General features: G+C 39.0%; 1 protein-coding gene across 9 annotated transcripts in view; it reads right to left on the reverse strand.

Annotated features, from left to right (window-relative positions):
- Positions 1 to 25,962, reverse strand: part of LOC121314160 (NEDD4-like E3 ubiquitin-protein ligase WWP1) — a 45,179-nt gene that overhangs the window by 7,338 nt on the left and 11,879 nt on the right. For 2 of the 9 annotated variants that reach the window (XM_041247157.1, XM_041247158.1), the window contains 16 exons: positions 22,159 to 22,249; positions 17,298 to 17,436; positions 16,082 to 16,206; positions 12,968 to 13,105; positions 12,824 to 12,911; positions 11,913 to 12,076; positions 10,720 to 10,803; positions 9,666 to 9,993; positions 2,774 to 2,869; positions 2,225 to 2,399; positions 1,562 to 1,616; positions 1,389 to 1,473; positions 869 to 997; positions 687 to 759; positions 513 to 584; positions 175 to 263 (listed from right to left, as the gene is read on the reverse strand). In XM_041247157.1, the coding sequence (XP_041103091.1) occupies positions 175 to 263; positions 513 to 584; positions 687 to 759; positions 869 to 997; positions 1,389 to 1,473; positions 1,562 to 1,616; positions 2,225 to 2,399; positions 2,774 to 2,869; positions 9,666 to 9,993; positions 10,720 to 10,803; positions 11,913 to 12,076; positions 12,824 to 12,911; positions 12,968 to 13,105; positions 16,082 to 16,206; positions 17,298 to 17,436; positions 22,159 to 22,228 (1,910 nt within the window). In that variant the 5' untranslated portion in view covers positions 22,229 to 22,249. The remainder of the gene's footprint in view (positions 1 to 174; positions 264 to 512; positions 585 to 686; positions 760 to 868; positions 998 to 1,388; positions 1,474 to 1,561; positions 1,617 to 2,224; positions 2,400 to 2,773; positions 2,870 to 9,665; positions 9,994 to 10,719; positions 10,804 to 11,912; positions 12,077 to 12,823; positions 12,912 to 12,967; positions 13,106 to 16,081; positions 16,207 to 17,297; positions 17,437 to 22,158; positions 22,250 to 25,962) is intronic. The other 7 variants (XM_041247163.1, XM_041247162.1, XM_041247161.1 and 4 more) reach the window with 7 other exon arrangements.

The following is a 25,962-nucleotide window of genomic DNA, read 5'->3' on the forward strand; positions in this document are numbered from 1 at the left end:
TTTTGATGTTTATTATTAAAAGTATTAGTAATAAACCGACTAACTGTCATATTGAGCAAATTCACAAAATAAGGGGCTCACACCACTGAGGGGCAACGTATTGTTCAAAGTAACGTAGTCAATATAAAAATCAGCAAGATTACAGTTAAACAAAACACAAAGCAATCCTCTTACCTTGCTAGCCCACCATAGTCTAACCCTTCCTCTCCTCGGAATATTACATACAGTCTTCTCCTCAGGTCATATGGTTTTAAAGCCATGATCTGAGAATTTTTATAAAAATGCATATAGTTCCAACACAGTACATTGTTCATTATTTAGCACAGCATTACAAACTTTAAAGTAAAATAATTACTGCTTAAAACAAAACAAAATAATTAACTAAAAATGCAAAACCAGGTAACTAATAAAAGCAATAAAAAGTATCAATCCCTTACATTTGAACGGCACATGCACTGAACACACAGCAAATAACTTTACACTTTATTGTATTATTGTTGAATTGCCCTTACCTGCTGGAAAGAATCCTCAAACAATGTCTGTCGGGATACAGTGATCTTGACATGGCTGGGAAGTGCATTCGACTGAAAACAAAAATAAATATTACAAACATGTATGTGCTGCTGGAACAGGAATACCAGAAAGTCTATCAAGAGATAGAATGTACAATAATGCTTAATAGTTACCTGGCATAGATACCGGAAATGAGCTAGCTTCCACCTAAAGCTACGCTCATATGCAATCTGTGGGCCTTTTGTACTACAAAAATCAAATACAAACAAAACGAAAGTATGAACAGTCCACAAATAAATGTACTGGAAACCATTTGATATTGAGCAATACTACCATGTCTTTGCTTTACACTTACACTGTTGACTTGCCAGTGCGCGGATCACTGAAAGTCGTGGTTCTTGTGTTGTGATCCACAAAGTATCGGACACCCTCTCTTGTGTATCTGATTTCCCAGCCTTCAGGAAGTGGATCTTCATTTTGTAAGCTGCAAAGTTTTACAATTTTTAAGTAACTCACAAACATTGTACTCCCATACCTAAAAATGTCAGATGACGTCTAATTAAAGAGAGTGGCAGAAAGTCAGTGAATGCACGTTTGGAAGTGTTAGGGGGCTGATCTAGCTGAGGACGTATTTCTCTTGCACTCTTTGCTGTGTGGGACCTGCGAGTAAAGTAACCCTAAAGCAGACCACCTGTATTTGTCTGATGTCTGCAGACTAACATGAAGCACAGAGCTGCTCTAAAAGTGTTGGACCTTCACCGCTGTTATTGCAGATGTCCTAATGCAAGAGTACATAGAGCACAGGAGACAGAAAGCAATTAATTTACTCAAAACAAAGCCACTGTGAATCTAACAATAAATCAATAACCACCTACCCTTGTGTACGTGGATCCTCCCACTGTGTGGTTTTTGTGCTGTGGTTCACAAAGTATACCCGGTCGTTAGAATCTACCCGTCTTTCTGAAAAGGAGAGTTACCACTTTAGCGCAGAAATGGTACATATGTGAACTCTGATCAATACAGAAGAGATTCTGAATGAACCACACACCCCATCCAGGTGGTAAAGGTCCAAGTGGGTCATTTTCTGCTGACATCATTGAAGCCTGTTCAGAAGAGAAGAAAGATATAATATTACAGAAAAAGCATGGAAGTGATATTTTGTTTGTGTTTGCAAGATAATCTTTCTACCATAGTGGTACGACACTTCTGTGCCAATGCTAGTGCTTCTGTGGCAGTCCTTCCAGCAGAATAACCCCAAGGAAATAAAAATATTTATTTTAAAAACTCCAACACATTATAAACCATTTCTAGTCTATATAATCTGATCTTATTGGCAGCAAACCTTGTCTGTTACTTCTGCCAGTTCAAAACATGTCTGGTAAGATGAAGATACACCAAGAAACCAGGAAAACAACACAGGCTTTTCTAATATTACAGACAACTACTGAATACACATTCCAAAAGATTCATTATTTAAGGCATACAAAGTGCCTATCAGTGTTTTCAATATACCGTAAAGGAAATCTTATGCATTTTGGGAAATACTGATTATTAACCTTAGTCGTGCCCTAAAAACATATTTTAACAGTGCATACCTTCTCAACTGCCTTAGATGCCAGTGATAACTACAACTCAGGTGAAGTTTGAATAACATGCATCTAACCAGATTCATCACCACAATCACAACTCAGAAGTTTAACTGTACAGTTACCGAATAGAGGTATCGCTGGTTAAACTGCTGCATAGCTCCCTGTAGCTGACTGCGCTGCGACTGCCATTGTTCAAAATTCCTCACAGATTCCATCGTGGGTCGTTGCCAAGTGGTCGTTCTGGTATTGTGATCCACATAGTAAATCCTGCCTCGATCATCAACACGTCTTTCCCAGCTGGAGAAGAGAAAAAAAAAAAGTTCAGGATGTCTTAATACAAAGTTTTGTAGCTAGATGTAGTTACCAGAGAATCGTAAGGGCCAATTTCATTCCCCCTCCATCCACCCTCCACAGAATCTTTAACAAATAATCCTGACATAGGATGACAGCCATATGTCACAAATGACATTGATTCTTTAAATAGACTACACAAGTTTGTCAGGTACATGCACTTGGCCTAAAAAGGCAAATGTGACAATAACCTAACTTACGATACTATCAATAACTTGTGCTAAAGAAAGTTCTTATGTTTCATCACAAATTGAAAGAATTAGAATAGCACCTCTTTGTATTGGACAGGATACTGCAGATCGAAGCTGCCATGCACTTACCCAGGTGGTAATGGCTGCGGTCTCTCCCAGGTTGTCGTCCTGGTGTTGTGATCGACATAATAGGTCCTACCATGCATATCCTTCCTCTGCTCCCACCTTTCAAATTAAATATTTCAAATCAGTTAGACTGTTGACATATAAGAATAATAACAGAAAGCTGATTCAGCTGAAAGTGCTCAAAATTACAACACAATAAGAATGTTCAAAAATCACCCACAAATCAAACAGATTCGTGTAACACATGCAAAACAAAACATGGCACAGCTATTCCATGAGTTTTTACTGGCACAATGATTACAATATAATCTGTTACATTTCCCATAAAGTTCCCCATTGATGATAAAATCTTTGCAAAAAGATTTTATGTGGCTTTGTTACAAAAAATCAGACCGATTTGAAGAGAAGCCTTTTCAAAAGTTATTGCCTTTGTTCATATTTATAAACATGTTTGTAACATTCAGTCCTCAATAAATAAAACCATTACATAAATAATCATATTGGTTTCAATCTGATATTTCTAGCATTAGCTTTCTTCCATGTTGATATACAACAATTGCATATCTTTATATATACAGTATTGTGCAAAAGTTTTAGGCAGGTGTGAAAAAATGCTGTAAAGTAAGAATGCTTTAAAAAATAGACATGTTAAAAGATTATATTTATCAATTAACAAAATGCAAAGTGAGTGAACAGAACAAAAATCTACATAAAATCAATATTTGGAGAGACCACCCTTTGCCTTCAAAACAGCATCAATTCTTCTAGGTACACAGTTGCACACAGTTTTTGAAGGAACTCGGCAGGTAGGTTGGCCCAAACATCTGGGAGAACTAACCACAGTTCTTTTGTGGCTTTAGGCAGCCTCAGTTGCTTCTTTCTCTTCATGTAATCCCAGGCTGTGGGGGCCATACCATCACTTCCAGGACTCCTTGTTCTTCTTTACGCTGAAGATAGTTCTTAATGATTTTTGCTGTATGTTTGGGGACATTGTCATGCTGCAGAATACATTTGGGGCCAATTAGATGCCTCCCTGATGGTATTGCATGATTGATAAGTATCTGCCTGTACTTCTCATCATTGAGGAGACCATTAATTTTGACCATATCCCCCACTCCATTTGCAGAAATGCAGCCCCAAACTTGCAAGGAACCTCCATCATGCTTCACTGTTGCCTGCAGACGCTCTTTCGTGTACCGCTCTCCAGCCCTTCGGCAAACAAACTGCCTTCTGCTACAGCCAAATATTTCAAATTTTGACTCATCAGTCCAGAGCACCTGCTGCCATTTTTCTGCACCCCAGTTCCTGTGTTTTTGTGCACAGTTGAGTCGCTTGGCCTTGTTTCCACGTCGGAGGTATGGCTTTTTGGTCGCAAGTCTTCCATGAAGGCCACTTCTGACCAGGCTTCTCCGGACAGTAGATGGGTGTACCAGGGTGCCACTGTTTTCTGCCAATTCTGAGCTGATGGCATTGCTGGACATCTTCCAATTGCGAAGGGAAGTAAGCATGATGTGTCTTTCATCTGCTGCAGTAAGTTTCCTTGGCCGACCACTGCGTCTACGGTCCTCAACGTTGCCCGTTTCTTTGCTTCTTCAAAAGAGCTTGGACAGCACATCTGGAAACCCCTGTCTGCCTTGAAATTTCTGCCTGGGAGAGACCTTGCTGATGCAGTATAACTACCTTGTGTCTTGTTGCTGTGCTCGGTCTTGCCATGGTGTATGACTTTTGACAGTAAACTGTCTTCAGCAACCTCACCTTGTTAGCTGAGTTTGGCTGTTCCTCACCAGTTTTATTCCACCTACACAGCTGTTTCTGTTTCAGTTAATGATTGTGTTTCAACCTACATATTGAATTGATGATCATTAGCACCTGTTTGGTATAATTGTTTAATCATACACCTGACTATATGCCTACAAAATCCCTGACTTTGTGCAAGTGTACCTAGAAGAATTGATGCTGTTTTGAAGGCAAAGGGTGGTCACACCAAATATGGATTTGATTTAGATTTTTCTTCTGTTCACTCACTTTGCATTTTGTTAATTGATAAATATAAAATATTAACATGTCTATTTTTGAAAGCATTCTTACTTTACAGCATTTTTTCACACCTGCCTAAAACTTTTGCACAGTACTGTGTGTGTGTGTGTGTGTGTGTCATATATATATATATATATATATATATATATATATATATATATATATATATATATATATATATATATATATATATATATATATATAAAATGTATTTTTTCCCCCAAGCCCATGGAGTAAATATATATTTAATCCCTCTACACAATGTTGTCTATACACAGTGACAGTGCTTTTTACATTTCTTAACAATTGTTTAGTGGTACAACAGCCCCTGGTGATGTTCTCTTTGTGTTTTTGTTTTTTTTTTGCTCATTTCTATTATAGTGGAGAATGTGAAAGAAGTATTAAAACTCACTTTAGAAAACAAGAATGGGCTTGTACAAACAGGGGAGTTGACTGTTGTACTTGATGGCTTGACTGTTGATCAGGAATCGCTACCAAATGGCACTGCACCAGCAACCAGTAAGTAGTTTGTGTTTTTTGAAAGCATTCTTACTTTACAGCATTTTTTCACACCTGACTAAAACTTCTGCATAGTACTGTGTGTGTGTGTGTGTTATATATATATATATATGGTAGAAAACATGTTCATGGGTGTAGCTATTTATGTTACTTTGCAGGGTAATTGTAATTATAATTGCAATTGCTGCAGTATAATTGTAACTAAATGTAATTTAATAAAATAGCACTGTAGCTGCAATTTCAGCAAACAATTTGCTGTAATTATAACTATAACTGAAGCCAGGTCTGCTTTCTGTTACTCAAAGCTGCTTTAATTGTTGAACAGTAGAACCCTAGCTCTGTATGACTCCTCTAATTTCTCACGCAACTTCTTTTTCTACACAGGTTTGGTACTTTGCCACCTCCAAAGCTGTTCTGTGTTAGTATTTTTTTTTATTGATAAGCCAAGGTAAAAAGAAAATTAAGCTAAAAACAAATCAAGTTATGGTGTAACTTTCACTGCAGGACTGGTTGAAATGATGGATGAAGAGGCTATTTGGTTGTACGGTTTGAATAATATATGATTTATGAATTATTACTATTCTTCATTTATCATCTTTAGACACTGGATTTTGTTGGGACAGTAGAGTTGGAATAAGACAAAAGTAAATATGCATGGCCTTTTCCATATCTCCAGGTTTTGTAATACATTGTTTTATTCTTTCTCTCTCTTAAAGTTGGGGTAGGACAATAGTTCAAAAAGGGTATCTTCACAGAACAATGTAGGGACATTTCCTAAATAAAACCAGCATGAAAAATCAGTGTTAAAAGGCACATTAAATACTACTCACACAATGTACATTATTCCATTAGCAAGCATAAATGTGAACCACCTACGTTGCAGTACCTTTTTATTATTATTTGTATTTGCTAATTATTTTGTAAAATCTTCAAGAACCATGGGCACTTGGTTTACTATACGTTTATGTAAAGATATGCCAACAAATAAAAAGCAATTGCAAGTCCTGTTTATTACCATGTGGAAATGCAGCTACTTCTGCTCCATGCAGATCAAACAAAAAACAGTAAGACATAAAAGTGACTGAGCCTGCATGCAGCTGACTAAGCTGTCTGAACAACAAGACAAAAAGATCCCTGATCTCACGGGACCCTGCTGTAAGAACAGTGTGCGACGCCCATCAAACTGTTGCAGTGCACTTTACTAAAAGTGAAATTCAAATCAAGATATTGCCTTTCTAGAGACTTTGCCAAAGGTTACATGATGAAACTGCAATTTTCTAATGTCTTATATAGTTAATGATCCACCACCATTTAAATCATTCAAACAATAGTTTCCTGTGAAAAGCCAGGGCTCCGATTTCTGTTTACGCATTCTGTGCCAAAGCTCCGATTTCTGCATCAAATTCTCGAATTCTGCGGCAGCCCTTTAAATACAGTTCATTTGTACAATTGTATCTTTTACAGGGCTGTTTTCCAAGTTTATCACAGTACCTGCCCTATCCTAGTGAGACAAACACAATGTTGAAGCTTACAGCAGATTAAAGACACAGATGACACTCAGCTACACTTGTCTTTAAATCTAGCCAATTCTTCCCCTGGGGTGCTATTAGCCGATTGATTCGTTGACATCAAGTGTCGGATGTCACAGAACGTCATAATATTGAATTCTGATAAAACAGAGATCATTCTTGTGGGCTCTCAGCACCAACTAAAAAATTTCGACTGAGACATTAACAGTCCTAAAACTGAATTAACAGAATTAAAACTGGAAATGAGAATTTCTGTGCCTGATGCAGAGATGCTAATGCATGCCTTTGTTTCCTCAAGAATTGACTGTTGGAATGAACTTTCTCTGGGATTCCAAAATGTTTGGGATCTCACGTACAGCTCGTCCAAAATGCTGCCGCAAGAATACCAACTAAAACCTGAAAGAGTGAACATATTACCTCTATCTAGGCCTCTTTGCACTGCTTTCTCAGCTACGCTGAGATACTTTGCTTGATTTTGGCATTGAAAAATGCAGCTGCAGGTTGACAAAACTGGACAGTAGAGTTGCACCTGTACGTGTTTAAATCAACTGACAGAGCTGGAAAAAACTTGAACGTGAACAGCTATATTGCAAAGCAAAGCAACTAAGCTCGTTCAACATCATTGGCTAAACCGTGAAAGAGGGTTTTTTTTGTTTGTTTAAGGTGGAATTGAAAGTTGTGTTGATAAAGTTCAGTGTTCTCTACTAAAATCACGGCATCCGTGTCCACCACAGCCTTACTGACAAGCAACCAAAGTAAACTTGTGATTGATAATGATAACAAAGCGACATTTGAGCAGCGGTTTCTGAGGGACCCCTAAACTGGTTACTAAGCGACCTGCCTCAGAGCTTTTAGTATGTTAGTTAAAATGTCACAATAAACTGTGAAATACACTATTATTTAAGAGCCATTAGTTTAAAAAAAATTAAACAGGAAAACAGACACATGGTATTGAAATAATATTTCATAAATGTTCAGGCAGTATCCATCATATCCAACCATCATAAAACTCGTAGTATTAATACCTCTTCGCCGTAGCAGAACCTCAAAAATAGTAGCTGCTCCGGCCAAATCGTAGCAGTTGGCATCTCTGCATTACATAATAACTGCTTCATTACTGTCCTTTCTAATTTAAAATTGTATTAATGTTCCTACTATGTTGTTTTTATTATTTATATGAACTGGCTTTCTTCTGTTACTAAATTTTGTATTTAACTGTCATTACAATGGATTGATTTTTAACTTTGTGTAAAAGCACCTTGGGGTCTGTGTGACATAAGGTGCTATATAAATGTGAATAAATAAATAAATAAATAAATAAAATATACACCAAGCATTTATTTAAACTTAGTACTTTGCTTAAAAAGTGTTCTAGAATCATGTAGCAGGGCAGGAGAAAGGTCCTTCTGATTAAATACATTGTGTTTCTTATTATTATTTAAAAAGGAAACGTATTGTACTACGCAGTGTTTTATGTTTATTTAAAACGAATATGTTTTGGTAGTGAATGGTTTAAATGCATTTTGTGTTATTTAAAAATGTGTGGTTTTGTGTTTAAAAATACAAGTGTTTGTTTGTTATTTGTGTGGCAGCGTTGAGGGGGTTAAAAGCCCATCCACGAAACGTGCAGAATGTGACCATCTCCAGACTGATTCATTTATTTTTAATCCGGAGATGGTCAGGTGTATAAAAACCTGCAGCTAAGAAATCGAATCAAAACAAAATCGAAAGGAAGGAAGCAGTTGCTACGGGTGCGGGAAGCCTCAGCAGCGTACTGTTTAATTGGTGTCAGTTTTGTGTGTTCCTGTTTACACTTTTACTTTGCTCTGTCAGAACTGTTTTTTCTTCAAATTGTTTATTTTATTTTTAACATCAATAACGGCGCAAGGACGTGCCTTTCACCCGAGTAACTGCCTGCGTGTTGTCTGCCAGCTATCTGGTCTAGGTACATCATCAACCCTCGGCTAACCTACAGATCCCCTGCAGAGTTTACAAGAAATTCATTACCATTGCTGTATCCCGTGTTGTCCGTATCGAAGCATTTTGTTATAATATATTCTCGATTTAATATTTTTATGAACACGGGATACACATTTTTCCAACGTTTTACTTGGGAACTGTTGCTAGGATCAAGTTGCTCCCTCCTGCAACAATGCAAGATCAGAATATAGTGCAATGCTTACAATTTTTTTTTTCCTCTCTTTCTCCTGGCGAGTGAATGTTGAAAAATGTATTGCCCGGTTGATTTATGATCTCAAAGGAGTTGGCAACATCTTAAATATAACCTTTGCCATACGGAACACAGCAAAAGTAATGCGTTCCTTCTCAGCTTTGAAGGGTGATCGGTAACATATTAATTCCTTCCAAATTAAATGTCTTAGTACTGCTTCTGCATAAAAATACACCTGAAGAAATAAAAAGGTTATCAGTACTGTGAAAAGTGAGTTCTGCCCCAAGAAGCCGATACTTTGTATTTATTCATTTCAGTACTGGACTAGATAAGCGATGGTGAGAATGAAATGTTGTTATAAGCAGATGCTTGCATTCCAGACAGAGTTGGTTGAGCCAGAGAGACAAAGCACAAGTATTTACAAGCTCACATCTCTGCCTAAAGGAATGTTAATAATCTTTAATTTGTTCGTCTGTAGACTTACGTTTCTTTGCATGGTTTAAAATTTTTTAAAAAATACATCAATATTACTGCAACTTAAGGTGGATTCTGATGGCGTTTTACACGGGGGGGGGGGGCTGAAATAAACTCTGTGACGATGTCGAGAAGAGCCACAGCGATTACAAGACACTGCACTCACCCAGACGGCAGCGGCTCTGCGCTGGAGTTGTTAGGCTGCTGCTGCTGCTGCTGTCTGGGTTTTGCCCCATCCACTGCTGTGCTGACCATGGAATCTGTTGATGATGCCGCTCCACTGGTTGTAGTTGTTGTACTTGAAGGGGAAGCAGTACTGCTTGCTGCAGCCGGGGATCCTTCTGACACACTTGCAGCTGGCACAGTGGATGCAGATGTTGCAGCAGCACTTGTGGAAAGGCTGGGGGTGCAAGTTTCAGAAGACTCTGCAGAAGCACCACTGGTGGACTCAACAGCTTCTGTGGTAAACGCCGGGGATGAGGGCTCTCTGTTTACTGCAACAAAAAGTAGTCTTTAGGGCGTGCGTTATCATTTATAAGCATGATTCAAACAATCAACAACAGGTTGCAGAAACTCCTTCTGCATACTGTGTCTTTCTACTGTTAAACACTGCAGTTACCCACTACATCCATGACCTGCATGGCTTCTTTTTAAAGCAAGCCTGGTAACAAAATGCACATTTTGTTTTGTTTTTTTAAGACATCTGAGGAACAGTCAGCAGCCAGTATTACACCCACAATTTATATATACACATAAATAAAGTGTAAGTGTAATCCCACTAATATGAAGGAATGCTGCGATCTTAAAAACCTGTGCATTCAAATAATGTCAGTAAGATCAAATTAAGTAAGCAAATGAGGATGCAATCACAAAAGTGCAAAAAAAAGAATGAACCTTGTGAATTCCAATTTTCAAACTTTAGACTGGCTATAAGAATAATGTTGAATTTCCTACTACAGAACGTGAGGCCACTTTTAAACAGTACAGCGGTAATATAATGCTGTATACTACCCAGTGTAATTGACAGAGCAATGGCAGCAGCTTTGCAAACCAAATAGTCCTAGGATCAGAAATACAGCACACATGCAGATGCAGATTTAGCAAAAACTACATTTAAGGGTAATAGGACAGAGATAGGGCACAAGCAAAAGGATATCTGCTTTTCTACTAAGCAAAGAAAAGCTTAATTATAGCAAACCCATGAAGACACAGGGCCTTACCACGATGCAATGCCGTGGCAGCCTGTGCTATTTCCTTGAGAGTGAGCGGTTCCTCCTTCAGTTGGGGATCACTGGTGGGATCATCTAGGGTTTAAAAAAAAAAAAAAACTATTACAGGGATTGGCAAGTAATTCCCAAAATCAATTACTCAGCTGCACACTGACCCTGTATTTAAAAATGAATTGTGGATAAAGATACATACATACATACATAATACATAAATATACATAAATCAAAAAGTTCAACACGGATAATTACTCCTCCTAAAGATCAGGGGTGAGGATTTTATTATTTTAGTTGCAGGGTGAGGTCAGATAAGTCCCAACTGCTGCAACTTTAATACAGTAGTGTATACAATGATCTGCCGGCAGAAATATGCTTCCAGTGTTAACCGATATAATAGAAGAGGAAACTGTACACAATGACAATGACTGCTGGTATTAAAAAATGACAATCAACAGAATCAGAAACAAATTCAACTCCAAGAGAGGATTTAAAAAGTTATAGTAATAAGTGTGGCGGGGTGCCCCGCCCCTGTGCATAACTAATGTTTTACATGGGGTGTTATTGTTGTCGTGTATGCATTTATTTACGGGGTATGAGGTGGGCTGTGTAGCCAGAGCGATTTAAAATGTGTATATGTATTTAGGCATAGAGATTGCACAATCATTTAACGTGCAGATATAATGTGAAGTAGTATGTGGGCACGGGGATTGCACAAATGAGTTCACATGCCGGGGTTCCAAGTGAATGATTAATTAGCAAATGAATCCCGGCACAGCTCTATATATATATATAGATGTACGAATCACTCACTCGGGGTTGGGTGTTCAGTGAGGAGAGAATGAGAGTCGGGGGGGGGGGGGGGGGGGGGGGGGGTACAGGAAGATAATCACAATTGCTATTGTGCTGACTTTAAATCAGCAGGTTACTTGTTTTTCGTTGTCACGTGTTTGTTTAGTGCCTGTTTGTTTTGGCCAACGTGTCTCTGTGTTTTGTTTTGTTTAAATCTTTTATTTAATAAACTGGTGCAAGAGTGCATTTCACTTGCCACTCTGTGTCCCGACTCTTCCGGGTCTGATATTACTAAAAGCCATCGTGTCATATAACATTTTAAAATGATTTCTCCCAAATCACAAATCTGTTGGAACATGCTAGCACCTATATTACCACGCAGCATTACAAATACTTACCAGCACTGTGGTTATGGGGTGGTTTTGGAGACAGTGCTGCATCAGGTCTAGCAGCGACATGAGAGGGAGATGGTGTGCCGTCCCCATTTACAAGAGCAGCACTCAACTCACTCAGCCCTGAAGACGCTGATGCTGCCTGACACTCAATTCCATTGGAAGCACTGCTAGTGGATTTGAAATTAATCAAATCAGTAAAAGCAAATTCAGCACATTGATCTTTAACTTTGCAGTAACCCATATCATAGCAATTTCCTTTTTTGTTACAGAAAATTGGTAAATCAACTAGGATTTACATTTTTCCCCAACATTTTACTTGAAAACATTTGCCAGGAGAAAGAACTTTTCTTCTAAACAACACAGTGTATCCAGTTCATGCTGTCTCCTGCAACAATGCTTCTGTTCTGATGTAATGAGTGCCATGTGGGAACAGAAAGCCAGCATTGTTGCAGGGGGATACACTGCGATCCTGCAATACTTCTTGTTCTTTTTTCTCCTGGCTAACTCCCAAATAATTGTTGAGAAATGTATTTCCCAGTTGATTTATGACGCATGATGCGTGATTAAAAATGTCAAAAGTTTAAATATGTTTAAAAAAATATATAACACTGATACAGACAACAAAGGACCCAGAAAAAGTTAATGCTATTTGTTTCTTGTAAACTTTGCAGGGTGTCCTGTAACACCCAGTAAATTGAAAAGACAAGTTCCTATGACAATGTTCAAAGGGACAACATCTTAAAAGGATGGCATGATATGCGGTTGAGCACAGGAAGTGATAAAGCTTCAGGGCTTTAGGTCAGACATGCTGTCCCAGCCTTCTCACATCTTTATGATTTTGGCAAACTTCTGCAAGGCAAAAACAATATATTTTAAAGAAACAAAAAAAAAAAAAGTTTTTTTTTTTTTTTTACCTTGTTCTACCCCCTGTAGAAGATTCACCGCTGTTTTCATGAATAGCATCCCCATTCTGCTGAACTTCTAGAGAACAGAACATTATTACTTTTTCAGTTTTTAATAAATCTGCCTAATTTGTCCACTGGACACAAACTACTTACTGGTTGCTGGTGCAGTGCCATTTGGTAGCGATTCCTGATCAACAGTCAAGCCATCAAGTACAACAGTCAACTCCCCTGTTTGTACAAGCCCATTCTTGTTTTCTAAAGTGAGTTTTAATACTTCTTTCACATTCTCCACTATAATAGAAATGAGCAAAAAAAAAACAAAAACACAAAGAGAACATCACCAGGGGCTGTTGTACCACTAAACAATTGTTAAGAAATGTAAAAAGCACTGTCACTGTGTATAGACAACATTGTGTAGAGGGATTAAATATATATTTACTCCATGGGCTTGGGGGAAAAAATACATTTTATATATATATATATATATATATATATATATATATATATATATACACACACACACACACACACACACAGTACTGTGCAAAAGTTTTAGGCAGGTGTGAAAAAATACTGCAAAATAAGAATGCTTTCAAAAATAGACATGTTAATAGATTATATTTATCAATTAACAATACAAAGTGAGTGAACAGAAGAAAAATCTAAATCAAATCCATATTTGGTGTGACCACCCTTTGCCTTCAAAACAGCATCAATTCTTCTAGGTATACTTGCACAAAGTCAGGGATTTTGTAGGCATATAGTCAGGTGTATGATTAAACAATTATACCAAACAGGTGCTAATGATCATCAATTCAATACGTAGGTTGAAACACAATCATTAACTGAAACAGAAACAGCTGTGTAGGAGGAATAAAACTGGGTGAGGAACAGCCAAACTCAGCTAACAAGGTGAGGTTGCTGAAGACAGTTTACTGTCAAAAGTCATACACCATGGCAAGACCGAGCACAGCAACAAGACACAAGGTAGTTATACTGCATCAGCAAGGTCTCTCCCAGGCAGAAATTTCAAGGCAGACAGGGGTTTCCAGATGTGCTGTCCAAGCTCTTTTGAAGAAGCACAAAGAAACGGGCAACGTTGAGGACCGTAGACGCAGTGGTCGGCCAAGGAAACTTACTGCAGCAGATGAAAGACACATCATGCTTACTTCCCTTCGCAATTGGAAGATGTCCAGCAATGCCATCAGCTCAGAATTGGCAGAAAACAGTGGGACCCTGGTACACCCATCTACTGTCCGGAGAAGTCTGGTCAGAAGTGGCCTTCATGGAAGACTTGCGACCAAAAAGCCATACCCCCGACGTGGAAACAAGGCCAAGCGACTCAACTGTGCACAAAAACAGAGGAACTGGGGTGCAGAAAAATGGCAGCAGGTGCTCTGGACTGATGAGTCAAAATTTGAAATATTTGGCTGTAGCAGAAGGCAGTTTGTTCTCCGAAGGGCTGGAGAGCGGTACACGAATGAGTGTCTGCAGGCAACAGTGAAGCATGGTGGAGGTTCCTTGCAAGTTTAGGGCTGCATTTCGGCAAATGGAGTTGGGGATTTGGTCAGAATTAATGGTCTCCTCAATGCTGAGAAGTACAGGCAGACACTTATCCATCATGCAACACCATCAGGGAGGCATCTGATTGGCCCCAAATGTATTCTGCAGCATGACAACGACCCCAAACATACAGCGAAAGTCATTAAGAACTATCTTCAGCGTAAAGAAGAACAAGGAGTCCTGGAAGTGATGGTATGGCCCCCACAGAGCCCTGATCTCAACATCATCGAGTCTGTCTGGGATTACATGAAGAGAGAGAAGCAACTGAGGCTGCCTAAATCCACAGAAGAACTGTGGTTAGTTCTCCAAGATGTTTGGGCCAACCTACCTGCCGAGCCTTCAAAAACTGTGTGCAAGTGTACCTAGAAGAACTGATGCTGTTATGAAGGCAAAGGGTGGTCACATCAAACATTGATTTGATGTAGATTTTTCTTCTGTTCACTCACTTTGCATTTTGTTAATTGATAAATAGAAATAATCAACATGTCTACTTGTGAAAGAATTCTTACTTTACAGAATTTTTTCACACCTGCCTAAAACTTTTGCACAGTACTGTATATATATATATATATATATATATATATATATATACACACACACACACACACACACACACACACAGTCATGCAATAAAAAATATAATTTGATTAATCTTGCGATTATCTTTATCATTCTAAATCTTGTCATACTTAATCTTGGTTTATCCCATATTTAACTGATACAATTACTGCATCCGTCTCATTTAAGTTTGTATTATTACTGATGATACTTTTCTTTTAAAAGGGTATCCTTTACTGATGTTTTTCATTGCCGTTTGAAAAAAAAAAACACAACATTGAGCAATCCCGAATTTATAAAAAAAGAAAAACTGTACTCTGTCAAAACTGACAGGTTTCTTTGTTGTGTTGTTGCTAGAAAGTATTTTGAGATGTGAAAGTGTGTTTTTCAGATTAGATGTAGCCTACGTTTGCGTTACTGAAACTCAATTAGACAGGAGATACATCAGAAAGTTATTTTATAATAAGCTTCCCATACACAAGTTCTTCCCTTTTAGTACTTTGCTCCGTAATGCAGTTATATGACTAACTTTCAATGCAAATGCCAACTGCACTCGAGTAAATTAAAATGGCCCCGAGAGGGTCAAGACAGAGGAGTGCTTATTTAATAAATAAATAAATAAATGTCCAAAAAATGAATGTGTTAAATTGAAGAGGTTAACTATAAATCTAATACTTTTAAAGATAAACAAAATGCAATCTAAATATATCCAATTTCCTTCAGTGTTTTATTAGGAGAGAAGAGATGAAAATGTAGCATTGTACCGCTTTATATACAATAACAGAAGGCTTCACTTTCCTGTGCACCGCTTTCGCTGTTTAAATCAATTTGAATCCATTTCGCGTGACGTCTTGTTTGGGATGTGCAGTGGAAACATGGCAATAGCTGCCCTATATATTAAATTGGAATCTAAGACAGTCACTTGTACAACATTTCAACAACAAAATAACTGTTTCTTTTGCAATGCATTTCTGCAGACATCAGTCATGTCTTCAAAATGACTATTAAGCTTGTGCTAAAGTTAAGGCGGAACTAAACGTACACATTTGAGAAATCTAAAACAGATCAATGATAGCAAAATACGTTTTGCTTGCATTTAGCGTTAACACGGGAAATGTCAGCAGGAGTAAGAAAATGAAAACCTACACTTTCTATTGTGCGATTCCAGGGCCTGGCTTATATCTAGAGTGGCTTTTCCTAGTAAAGCATCTGCTTTTAAAGTGTGATGGCTCCATACTTTGAACTCCAATTTGGTGTGTGGCGTTACATTCCTGCAGACAAAAACAAAACAAGATGTTAATCCTTAGACATGGGTTACCTTGCTCCTTAACCTATGTGTCATATATAGCCTTGCAAGTCACTGATTGCATGACTTTTGATATAGTTGGTAGACTGCAGTCTGCCAACACTCACTGTACTCTCCAAGATTTCACAATGTATTGTTTCTGAGATAGAAACACTGCACACTGAATTGCATAGTTTAAAGTCTTCATATCTGCTCAATACACACCACAAAGAGCAGGCTGAATTATTGCTCTTCAAATAGTTTTGTGCAACTATGCAGTGTGATTTATTATTCCAATCAAATTGTGCTGGAACAAGAGGGGCAAACTTACAAGAATGGAGGCGGAACTAAGCTGTGTCAAGAACTGAACATTCTCTATCTCCAATAGCATTATGATTGAAAAACACCAGGCAGTATTTACAACAAGATAGCATGCTGTGCTTTTTCAATGTCGTTCTTCTTCTTATGTAACGCATGCATACTAGGGGTTCAAACTGACACCGACAATCTCTTTAAAAACCACAGACAGCGACCAAAAAATTAAAGCGTAACCAAATACCAATATTTACATACAGCAAAAATGTGTTAGGAAAAAAAAAACACACACACACACATTAATTTTCATTTAGAACATTGCCTAATCATGTCTTTCCAGATAAATACATATTTAAGGAATGCAACAGCAATTCTAAGAGTACATTTCAACCAGAATGTACATAACACAAACGTTCAGCCAATCCACTGTGAAAAGGTTTATACAGCAACTACGGACAACGATGAACTATCAATCAAAAACGAAGGAACGCCCGCCGACACCTTGAGGCTACGAGCGCGAGCAATTACATCACATAGCAACCATCGCCGACTTCCTTCCGGATCCGAGTTAGATTGGAAAAGAATGAAAAATATTTTATTTGTTTGTGAAGAAAACTTCCATAATCTTATAGGATAGTCATTATTTTACATCCTGCAATGTCCGAGCAGCAAAAAGTGAAAGACTCAATGGAGCATATAGGCCGTCTGGGGGACAAACCAAGGTCTGCACAAAAGGTTTGTAAACAGGTGTGTGGTTCTTACACTGCAAGACGTTCTTCCCACTTTGGATGAGAACAACTGCTGGATTTCGCAGTTTTCTTGGCTTCTCCATCAGCTGCTACTTCAACATAGATCGCAGTTCCAAACCAATTCTTTTTTCTTTTAAATTTGGCACAGGAAACTGTTAAAACAAACCAAACAGATGGGATTAAGAAATCTATGTAACCGTGACAACACTGCTGTTAAACCCATCTGGACCAGGAACGTAATGCAGACCTGTCAGAACTGACCCTATGTTCTCTCCATACCGCGGATCATCCACAAACAGCAATACAAAAAACTATGGCCCTAGTAGTAATGCCATTCATTAAGTATTAGGCCAGACTGTTACATTCCTGAGCTGCTCTGCAAAGCACTCCACTCCATATAACAACTATGTTTATATAATGACTTAAATTATTAAAAACAGTGTATTATTGTTCAGTATAACTAGCATTTAATATCTGCAGATCATTGTGTTACTGAGTACCACACAAACTTGTGCACACAATACATGCTGCAGTCAGACTGTGTAACTTAGTGTGTTCCCTCCTCAGTGTTCTGCTGTGCCATTCTGGAAGACTTTCCATCAGCTGGTAGACAGCATTAAATCCCTGTTCCATTAGATCTGCTTTCCAAGTTAATGCGTCTGCAAAATGTTTACTGTAATAAGCAAAACCTTCAATAGATATTTTCTTTGAATACAAACATTAATTTACATTCTTTTTTTTACTTTTCATTTTGACAAATGGTAAAATTAGTATTTCCACTGATGGTGCACTGATGCAAGCAAGGCAGTTTGGTTTGTTCTACTATTGGTGCCAGCAACATGTTAGAAAGTAGGCAGCTGTTCATGTGCTTGAACTGGACAGTGCTGCATTGTCTCATGGCTGTACCATATTTCTTAAGAATTAAGATGTGCTTTTTGGGAGAAGAGAAAAAACACTTTGCATCTTTCAGAGATTTTTCAAGGTACAGTAAAACATTGCAAATCTGGACATCAATAAACCCAGACTGATCAAAAATCCAAACAACGTTGGTGTCCCGTGATTTCGTAGTACTGTAGGCCTATATGTAGACACATGGCAAATGACATTTAATAGAGAAAAGTGTAAGGTACTGCACGCAGGAAATAAAAATGTACATTATAAATATCATATGGGAGATATTGAAATTGGAGAAGGAATCTATGAAAAAGACCTAGGAGTTTTTGTTGACTCAGAAATGTCTTCATCTAGACAATGTGGGGAAGCTATAAAAAAGGCTAACAAGATGCTCGGATACATTGTGAAAAGTGTTGAATTTAAATCAAGGGAAGTAATGTTAAAACTGTACAATGCACTAGTAAGACCTCATCTTGAATATTGTGTGCAGTTCTGGTCACCTCGCTATAAAAAAGATATTGCTGCTCTAGAAAGAGTGCAAAGAAGAGCGACCAGAATTATTCCGGGCTTAAAAGGCATGTCATATGCAGACAGGCTAAAAGAATTGAATCTGTTCAGTCTTGAACAAAGAAGACTACGTGGCGACCTAATTCAAGCATTCAAAATTCTAAAAGGTATTGACAGTGTCGACCCAAGGGACTTTTTCAGCCTGAAAAAAGAAACAAGGACCAGGGGTCACAAATGGAGTTTAGAAAAAGGGGCATTCAGAACAGAAAATAGGAGACACTTTTTTACACAGAGAATTGTGAGGGTCTGGAATCAACTCCCCAGTAATGTTGTTGAAGCTGACACCCTGGGATCCTTCAAGAAGCTGCTTGATGAGATTTTGGGATCAATAAGCTACTAACAACCAAACGAGCAAGATGGGCCGAATGGCCTCCTCTCGTTTGTAAACTTTCTTATGTTCTTATGTAGCTTCAGCCAAAGATCAGTGGCAGCAGAGAATAGCCACGAAACATAGTGTACCTGTATTAACTGCAAATGGTCAAGCTACTTTATTTTGGTGCCACTAAACACACTGTATCATAAAAACAAGGTTTAAATTACAATGGCTGCATCGAAACGAAAGAGAATTCAGCTAATACTGAAAGACAAAATGTAACAAACTGATCATGGTGACAGTCAAAGCAAGATTGCAGGCAATTTCAGAATTGGTAAAAGCACCGTTTCTGGCATTAAATAAAAGTTGTGAGAAGGCTGAAGCATTTATGCAATGCAGATCGGGTGAATGCAATGAAATGAAAATCAGTGCAAACTTCAGGTGTCAAACCTGGAAAATGCAACGTGGGCCTCGTTTATACAAGAACGATCCCGTGGCACTCCACTTCTGGTGTAATTCTTTGTCAACAAGCAAGGATTTTTTTGAATGGAAACAAACCCAATGATGCTGAGAATTCTACTGGAAGCCCAGGCTTGCTAAAGCATTTTAAAGAACGTCACGGTATTATGGAGCTAGACATTGAAGGTGAGCAACTGTCTGCTGACACGTTGGGAATTGATTCTTTCTGGGAAAAACTTGAAGTTATTGAAGAACATAACTTAACTTTGGAGCAAGTGTACAACGCAGATGAAACAGCACTGTACTGGAGAACTTTGCCGCGCAAAACACTTGCATCCCAAAATGAAAAGCATGTCAGGGGATACAAAAAGTACAAGGATCGTGTTATTTTGCTGGCATGTGCCAACTGCTAGAACACACAGACTACCTCTGATGTTGACAGGCAAATCCAAATCACCTGGATGTTTTAAACACGTGAACATGCCAAACCCGCCAGAGAGATATGCAGCCCAAAAAAGGATGTGGATGAATAAAGAACTTTTAAGGACTGGTTTCACAACGATTTTGTGCGTGCAGTACCAGTTCATCAAAACTCACTAAAAACTGGAAATGACTGCTGTGCTGCTGTTAGAGAACTGCCCAGGACATCCCGAAGAGCTTCAATCACAGGATGTGAAGATTCGCTGCATGTTTCTTCCTCCAAACACAAATTGTAAAATTCAGTTGGTTGACCAGGAGGTATGACAGGCTTTGAAAACCATCTACAGACGCAAACTTCTGCTTCAAGTTTTGAATGGATCAGAGCCCAATCCAGACAGTAGTGTACAGTGCTTAAGTGTTACCATACGTGATGTTGTCTACACTTGAGCAAGCCACAAGCCTGGCAAACGCGTGGAAGAGCGTGCTACCTGCACCCGCTACGAAGAATGAGGATGATGACAGAGATCCACCTGAGGAGAGTGAAAACCTTGTGGATTTAGCAAGAGTTGTAGCGGGAAATGATGTTGATGCGGCCTAAGTTAATGAATGGTTAAGCTCAGATAACAAATTAGATGGCACTTATTTAACTGAAGAAAACACTGCGAATTCTGTTACACAGCCAGCCGTAGAGAACAACGATGACTCCAGTGACGTTCAACATCATACGCCAATCCCAACTCAGAGGGGCAGAGGAAATGCTGGAAGTGTTTATTGTAGGCAGAATCCCAGCATCAAAGAGAATGTCGTCACAGACACAAAAAACTGTAACTCTTTTTCACCCAAGGACATTAAAACAATGTGTGTAGTGTTGTTTTTCTAGCGTACAGCACTCTACATTAGGCTTTTCTTTTGAGAGTGATGTAGCCTGCTACTTTAAACTCTGAAACTGTTTCAGTACTGTACTACGTACTCAATGTTATTGTTGTTTTAAACTTATATAACAGTGTTTAAATGTGCATTACAGTACGTTAGTCACCACCTACCCCCCCCCCCCCCCCCCAATAAGCACTGTACATTGGTATTTTCTATACAACACACCGTACTTATTCAAGAAAGAACCTAGATACTGGACAAGAACTAAAAAAAAAAATCAAATTTCAAACTGAAAGCAAGTCCCCACAGGTGTTCAGATTTGCAACGTTTTACTGTACTTGACTACCATTACTCATTCCCATGGTGTTCTTATGACTTAAGTCTCCTGTTTGAATGTGAAAGCTATAGAGGAGCGCGTTTCTGTCTTGTTTCAACACAAACCAGTTTCTCCATTTCTTTCTGCCATTCTCGATCTCGTCTAACCAGGAAGAAATGAAGATCGAACCACACCTTCCTCACAAAGCTGACAGATGTAATTGGGGATGACACATGGCTCTGCCTTCATTTCTATATTAGCGTCTGTTATTCGTGGATAGTGCTACGACTTGTCCTTACTGTTTTTTCTGAACTGCTTTAGCATGGCAGCTAGTAAGTCCTTATCAGTGACATTATATATCCTCGCTCTCCCTGTACTGTTCAAGCGATGGTTTAACCCAGCACTGATGCCGATGAAGCTAGAAATGCCATACCGACTTATTACGCTGGCGAACAGTGTCATGGAAGTCTTTTACAACAGTACTGAATTCAGTTGCTGACACTGTTTTGAGGTCGATTATATGACTTTTTTCTTTTTCTTTTAATCAGTCAGTAAATATGGAGACACATACACTGTGTTTCTGTATTTTTTTATTCTTACTGTGTTTTAGGTCATTTTGGCCTGCTACATGTCAAACTGACTGTCAGGGGTGTCACTCATTGTTTGTGTTTTAATTTTTTTCAGTTGAGTTCTGTGTGTGTCTGGTTGGATATCATGCTTTCAATGCCCTGGGGAGCTGAGATACCCGGACAGCTTGGACTGCTCATTAGCCAATCCGAGAGCAGGATTTAGTAGTTTCAGTGTCTAACAGAAAAATAAACAAAAGTAACCAGACACTTTTTATTTTGACCTAGTTAACTAGTTTGTATTTTTTTGAGTGGAGTTATCTTTCCTCGATCTGAATGCAGGTATGCAGTGTTAAGTGCAAATCAAACATCCACAAGTGAGAGAGGTATATGTGACTCATACTGCACCTTAATTAGAGACACCTTGTTTAGCAAATGAATCCAGGAACATGCATTAGTCACATACCAGTCGCATACAGCAGTGATCCCCCATTGTGGTTATTAATGCTGTCACATCTTGGGGAGGCTGTGGCCATGTCTCTGGCTGCAGTGTTAGCCTGAGTGAGGGGAAAAAAAAAAATTATGAAGAAAAGAAAGTAAGCTTTACTTCATTGCTGTAGAAACAGGTTTTTTGTTTTCTCAAATCATTCATCAGCTTTAAAGACATCATAAACATTCTGGCTGAATAATTACATTATGTTAAAGATATTCACATGTATTTATCTAAATCCATCACATACAGTATCCATTTAAAAAATACAACCGACTGACTACAAAACAAGCAATTCATCAGTACAGCAGATCTAGATAAAATATGCTATAATTAACTCTGGACTTTGTCTTTCAAGGGCTGCTATATATGTATTTCAAATCTAACCAGCATTAAGTCTACAGTTTCACATTTCTATAAACCGCATACAACTGCAATGTTCTTTCATGTATTCATTTTTTTCATGTGAAGCTTTACCTTATTTATTCAAGTCAAAATAGTAAAAGTTACAGTACAAACTTTGTATCTATAATAAATTGATGGCCTGTGATAGCATTGCTGGTCTATGTTATAGCGCTACCACAATGGCTTCCTTCATGATGCAGTTCGCTATGGTACCTTTTACACTGTAACTGGGTTAAATTTCACAAATAATGCTTAACACATGAAAAGTACATTAAATATAAAGGTATTACTGCACACTGTACCCCTGGTATTTAAGGTATAGTGGAGAACCATCAGTGTAATATCAAAACAGACAGTTACTGAACAGAGGAAACGCAGCAATGATTCATGAAATGATGAAAGTAGTGCGGATGCAAATAACTTAAGAGCCCTCCCGCATGACCTACATGCATTACATCCTGAAAACTGCTAGAAGAGAACTTCATGATTTATATCAGCGATACTAACAAAGTGCTGATTATGTTTTGAACCTGAAGATGGGTGAAGGGTGTTGATACCCATGAGCCCCTTAAATCTGGAATGGCTAGAGCTTCGTACTGAGAATTAACTTTGTATTCTAAATTTATAATTCTACAATTATAAGAAGCAGCAGACTGTGTTCGGCAGCTGAAAATAAACAAGGACGTGGAACAAAGGTGCAAATGAACTGAATATTTATTCTTGTTACATTTGTTGTATCTACGTTCTATTTTTGTTTACAACTAATTATTGAACTGTAACCTTGTATCACAGTGTAACACGTGCAAGTCAGTTTGGATAAATGCATCTGCTAAATACATAAAATAAAAATGGTTAGATTTCAAATTCTAAGCAAGTTACACGCTTATCAGCAAACTTACTGCCAAACTTACTTTTTTTCTCTCATCTTCAAATATTACAAATACAGTAGTTTTGTTGTAAAAAAAAATATATGTACTGAATTCCCTCCGCCCCTGTAAAAGTGCCGCACACAGATATCAGATATGCCACCCTTGAATAAATGCCACTCTCAATAATGAAACAGGTACATTATTTTTTCCCAGCCCCAGCTCAAATAAACACAGCATTCAATAAAGAAACACATACAAAACACAGTATGGCAAAACATTACAAATAGAAACAAAATTAATTGAATAAACTTTAATACAATATATTTAAAAAGAACACAATCACACACTGCAGCATACCGGTATTTTACTGAAAAGTTCATGGAACCGAAACAAAAAAAGAATACCGTAGATACACAGCACCATGCACTGATACCGGTGTAGGATTAAACACAGCACCACGCACCGATACTGGTGTAGGAGTAAACACAGCACCACGCACCGATACTGGTGTAGGAGTAAACACAGCACCACGCACCGATACTGGTGTAGGAGTAAACACAGCACCACGCACCGATACTGGTGTAGGAGTAAACACAGCACCACGCACCGATACTGGTGTAGGAGTAAACACAGCACCACGCACCGATACTGGTGTAGGAGTAAACACAGCACCACGCACCGATACTGGTGTAGGAGTAAACACAGCACCACGCACCGATACCGGTGTAGGAGTAAACACAGCACCACGCACCGATACTGGTGTAGGAGTAAACACAGCACCACGCACCGATACCGGTGTAGGAGTAAACACAGCACCACGCACCGATACCGGTGTAGGAGTAAACACAGCACCACGCACCGATACTGGTGTAGGAGTAAACACAGCACCACGCACCGATACTGGTGTAGGAGTAAACACAGCACCACGCACCGATACTGGTGTAGGAGTAAACACAGCACCACGCACCGATACTGGTGTAGGAGTAAACACAGCACCACGCACCGATACTGGTGTAGGAGTAAACACAGCACCACGCACCGATACTGGTGTAGGAGTAAACACAGCACCACGCACCGATACTGGTGTAGGAGTAAACACAGCACCACGCACCGATACCGGTGTAGGAGTAAACACAGCACCACGCACCGATACTGGTGTAGGAGTAAACACAGCACCACGCACCGATACTGGTGTAGGAGTAAACACAGCACCACGCACCGATACTGGTGTAGGAGTAAACACAGCACCACGCACCGATACTGGTGTAGGAGTAAACACAGCACCACGCACCGATACTGGTGTAGGAGTAAACACAGCACCACGCACCGATACTGGTGTAGGAGTAAACACAGCACCACGCACCGATACTGGTGTAGGAGTAAACACAGCACCACGCACCGATACTGGTGTAGGAGTAAACACAGCACCACGCACCGATACTGGTGTAGGAGTAAACACAGCACCACGCACCGATACTGGTGTAGGAGTAAACACAGCACCACGCACCGATACCGGTGTAGGAGTAAACACAGCACCACGCACCGATACCGGTGTAGGAGTAAACACAGCACCACGCACCGATACCGGTGTAGGAGTAAACACAGCACCACGCACCGATACTGGTGTAGGAGTAAACACAGCACCACGCACCGATACTGGTGTAGGAGTAAACACAGCACCACGCACCGATACTACAGGTGTAGGAGTAAACACAGCACCACGCACCGATACTGGTGTAGGAGTAAACACAGCACCATGCACCGATACTGGTGTAGGAGTAAACACAGCACCATGCACTGATACCGGTGTAGGAGTAAACACAACAGCACTAAAATAAAGTGCACTTGTGTCAGAGTACAAACCGTCCCCATGGTTGCAGACGAGAGCAAATTATGAACTTTATTTATACCGTAATAATTGAAGTAACTTACAAAAAATAGATGGTGATTAAGTAGATTCAAGAAAATGCACAGAGCCCTTTTCTTCAATCAGTTGCCAGGTTTATTGAAATATGCAGGGAGTCTGGTCCCAGGTACAGGACATACAGAATACTCAACATTACAATGTTTGCATGACATTAAATACCCTTCTGTATAGATGGTCCACCTCCCCTTTCTCTGACATTAACCAATTGTCAAGGTAATTTAATTTATTGTGTGAGTGTTAATATGTGTGTGTCTGTGTGTGTAGTCTAGTGTGACAACCTCTGAACTCAGTGCATTCTTCACACTCCTGGAGACAAAAGGTCCATACATCTGCCTTTTGTTATCTCCTTGCGACCCCCTTTGATGCCAGTGGCATTATCTCTTTCGATCTCTCTGAAGTCCTCAGAACCTGTTCCCTTCTAGTCCACAGCATTGTCATCTCATTAGCTTGCAGTCATTGTTGGGCAGTTTGTAGACGCATCGTCTCTATCAGTGGTTAGCAGTACATGCAATTTGAACCAAACAGTCTGCTATCTGCAATATTAGTCTCTTTTCAGAAAAGAACACCAGTATAGCTCTG

Source organism: Polyodon spathula, chromosome 4 (assembly GCF_017654505.1).
Source record: "Polyodon spathula isolate WHYD16114869_AA chromosome 4, ASM1765450v1, whole genome shotgun sequence".
Lineage (NCBI taxonomy): Eukaryota > Metazoa > Chordata > Actinopteri > Acipenseriformes > Polyodontidae > Polyodon > Polyodon spathula.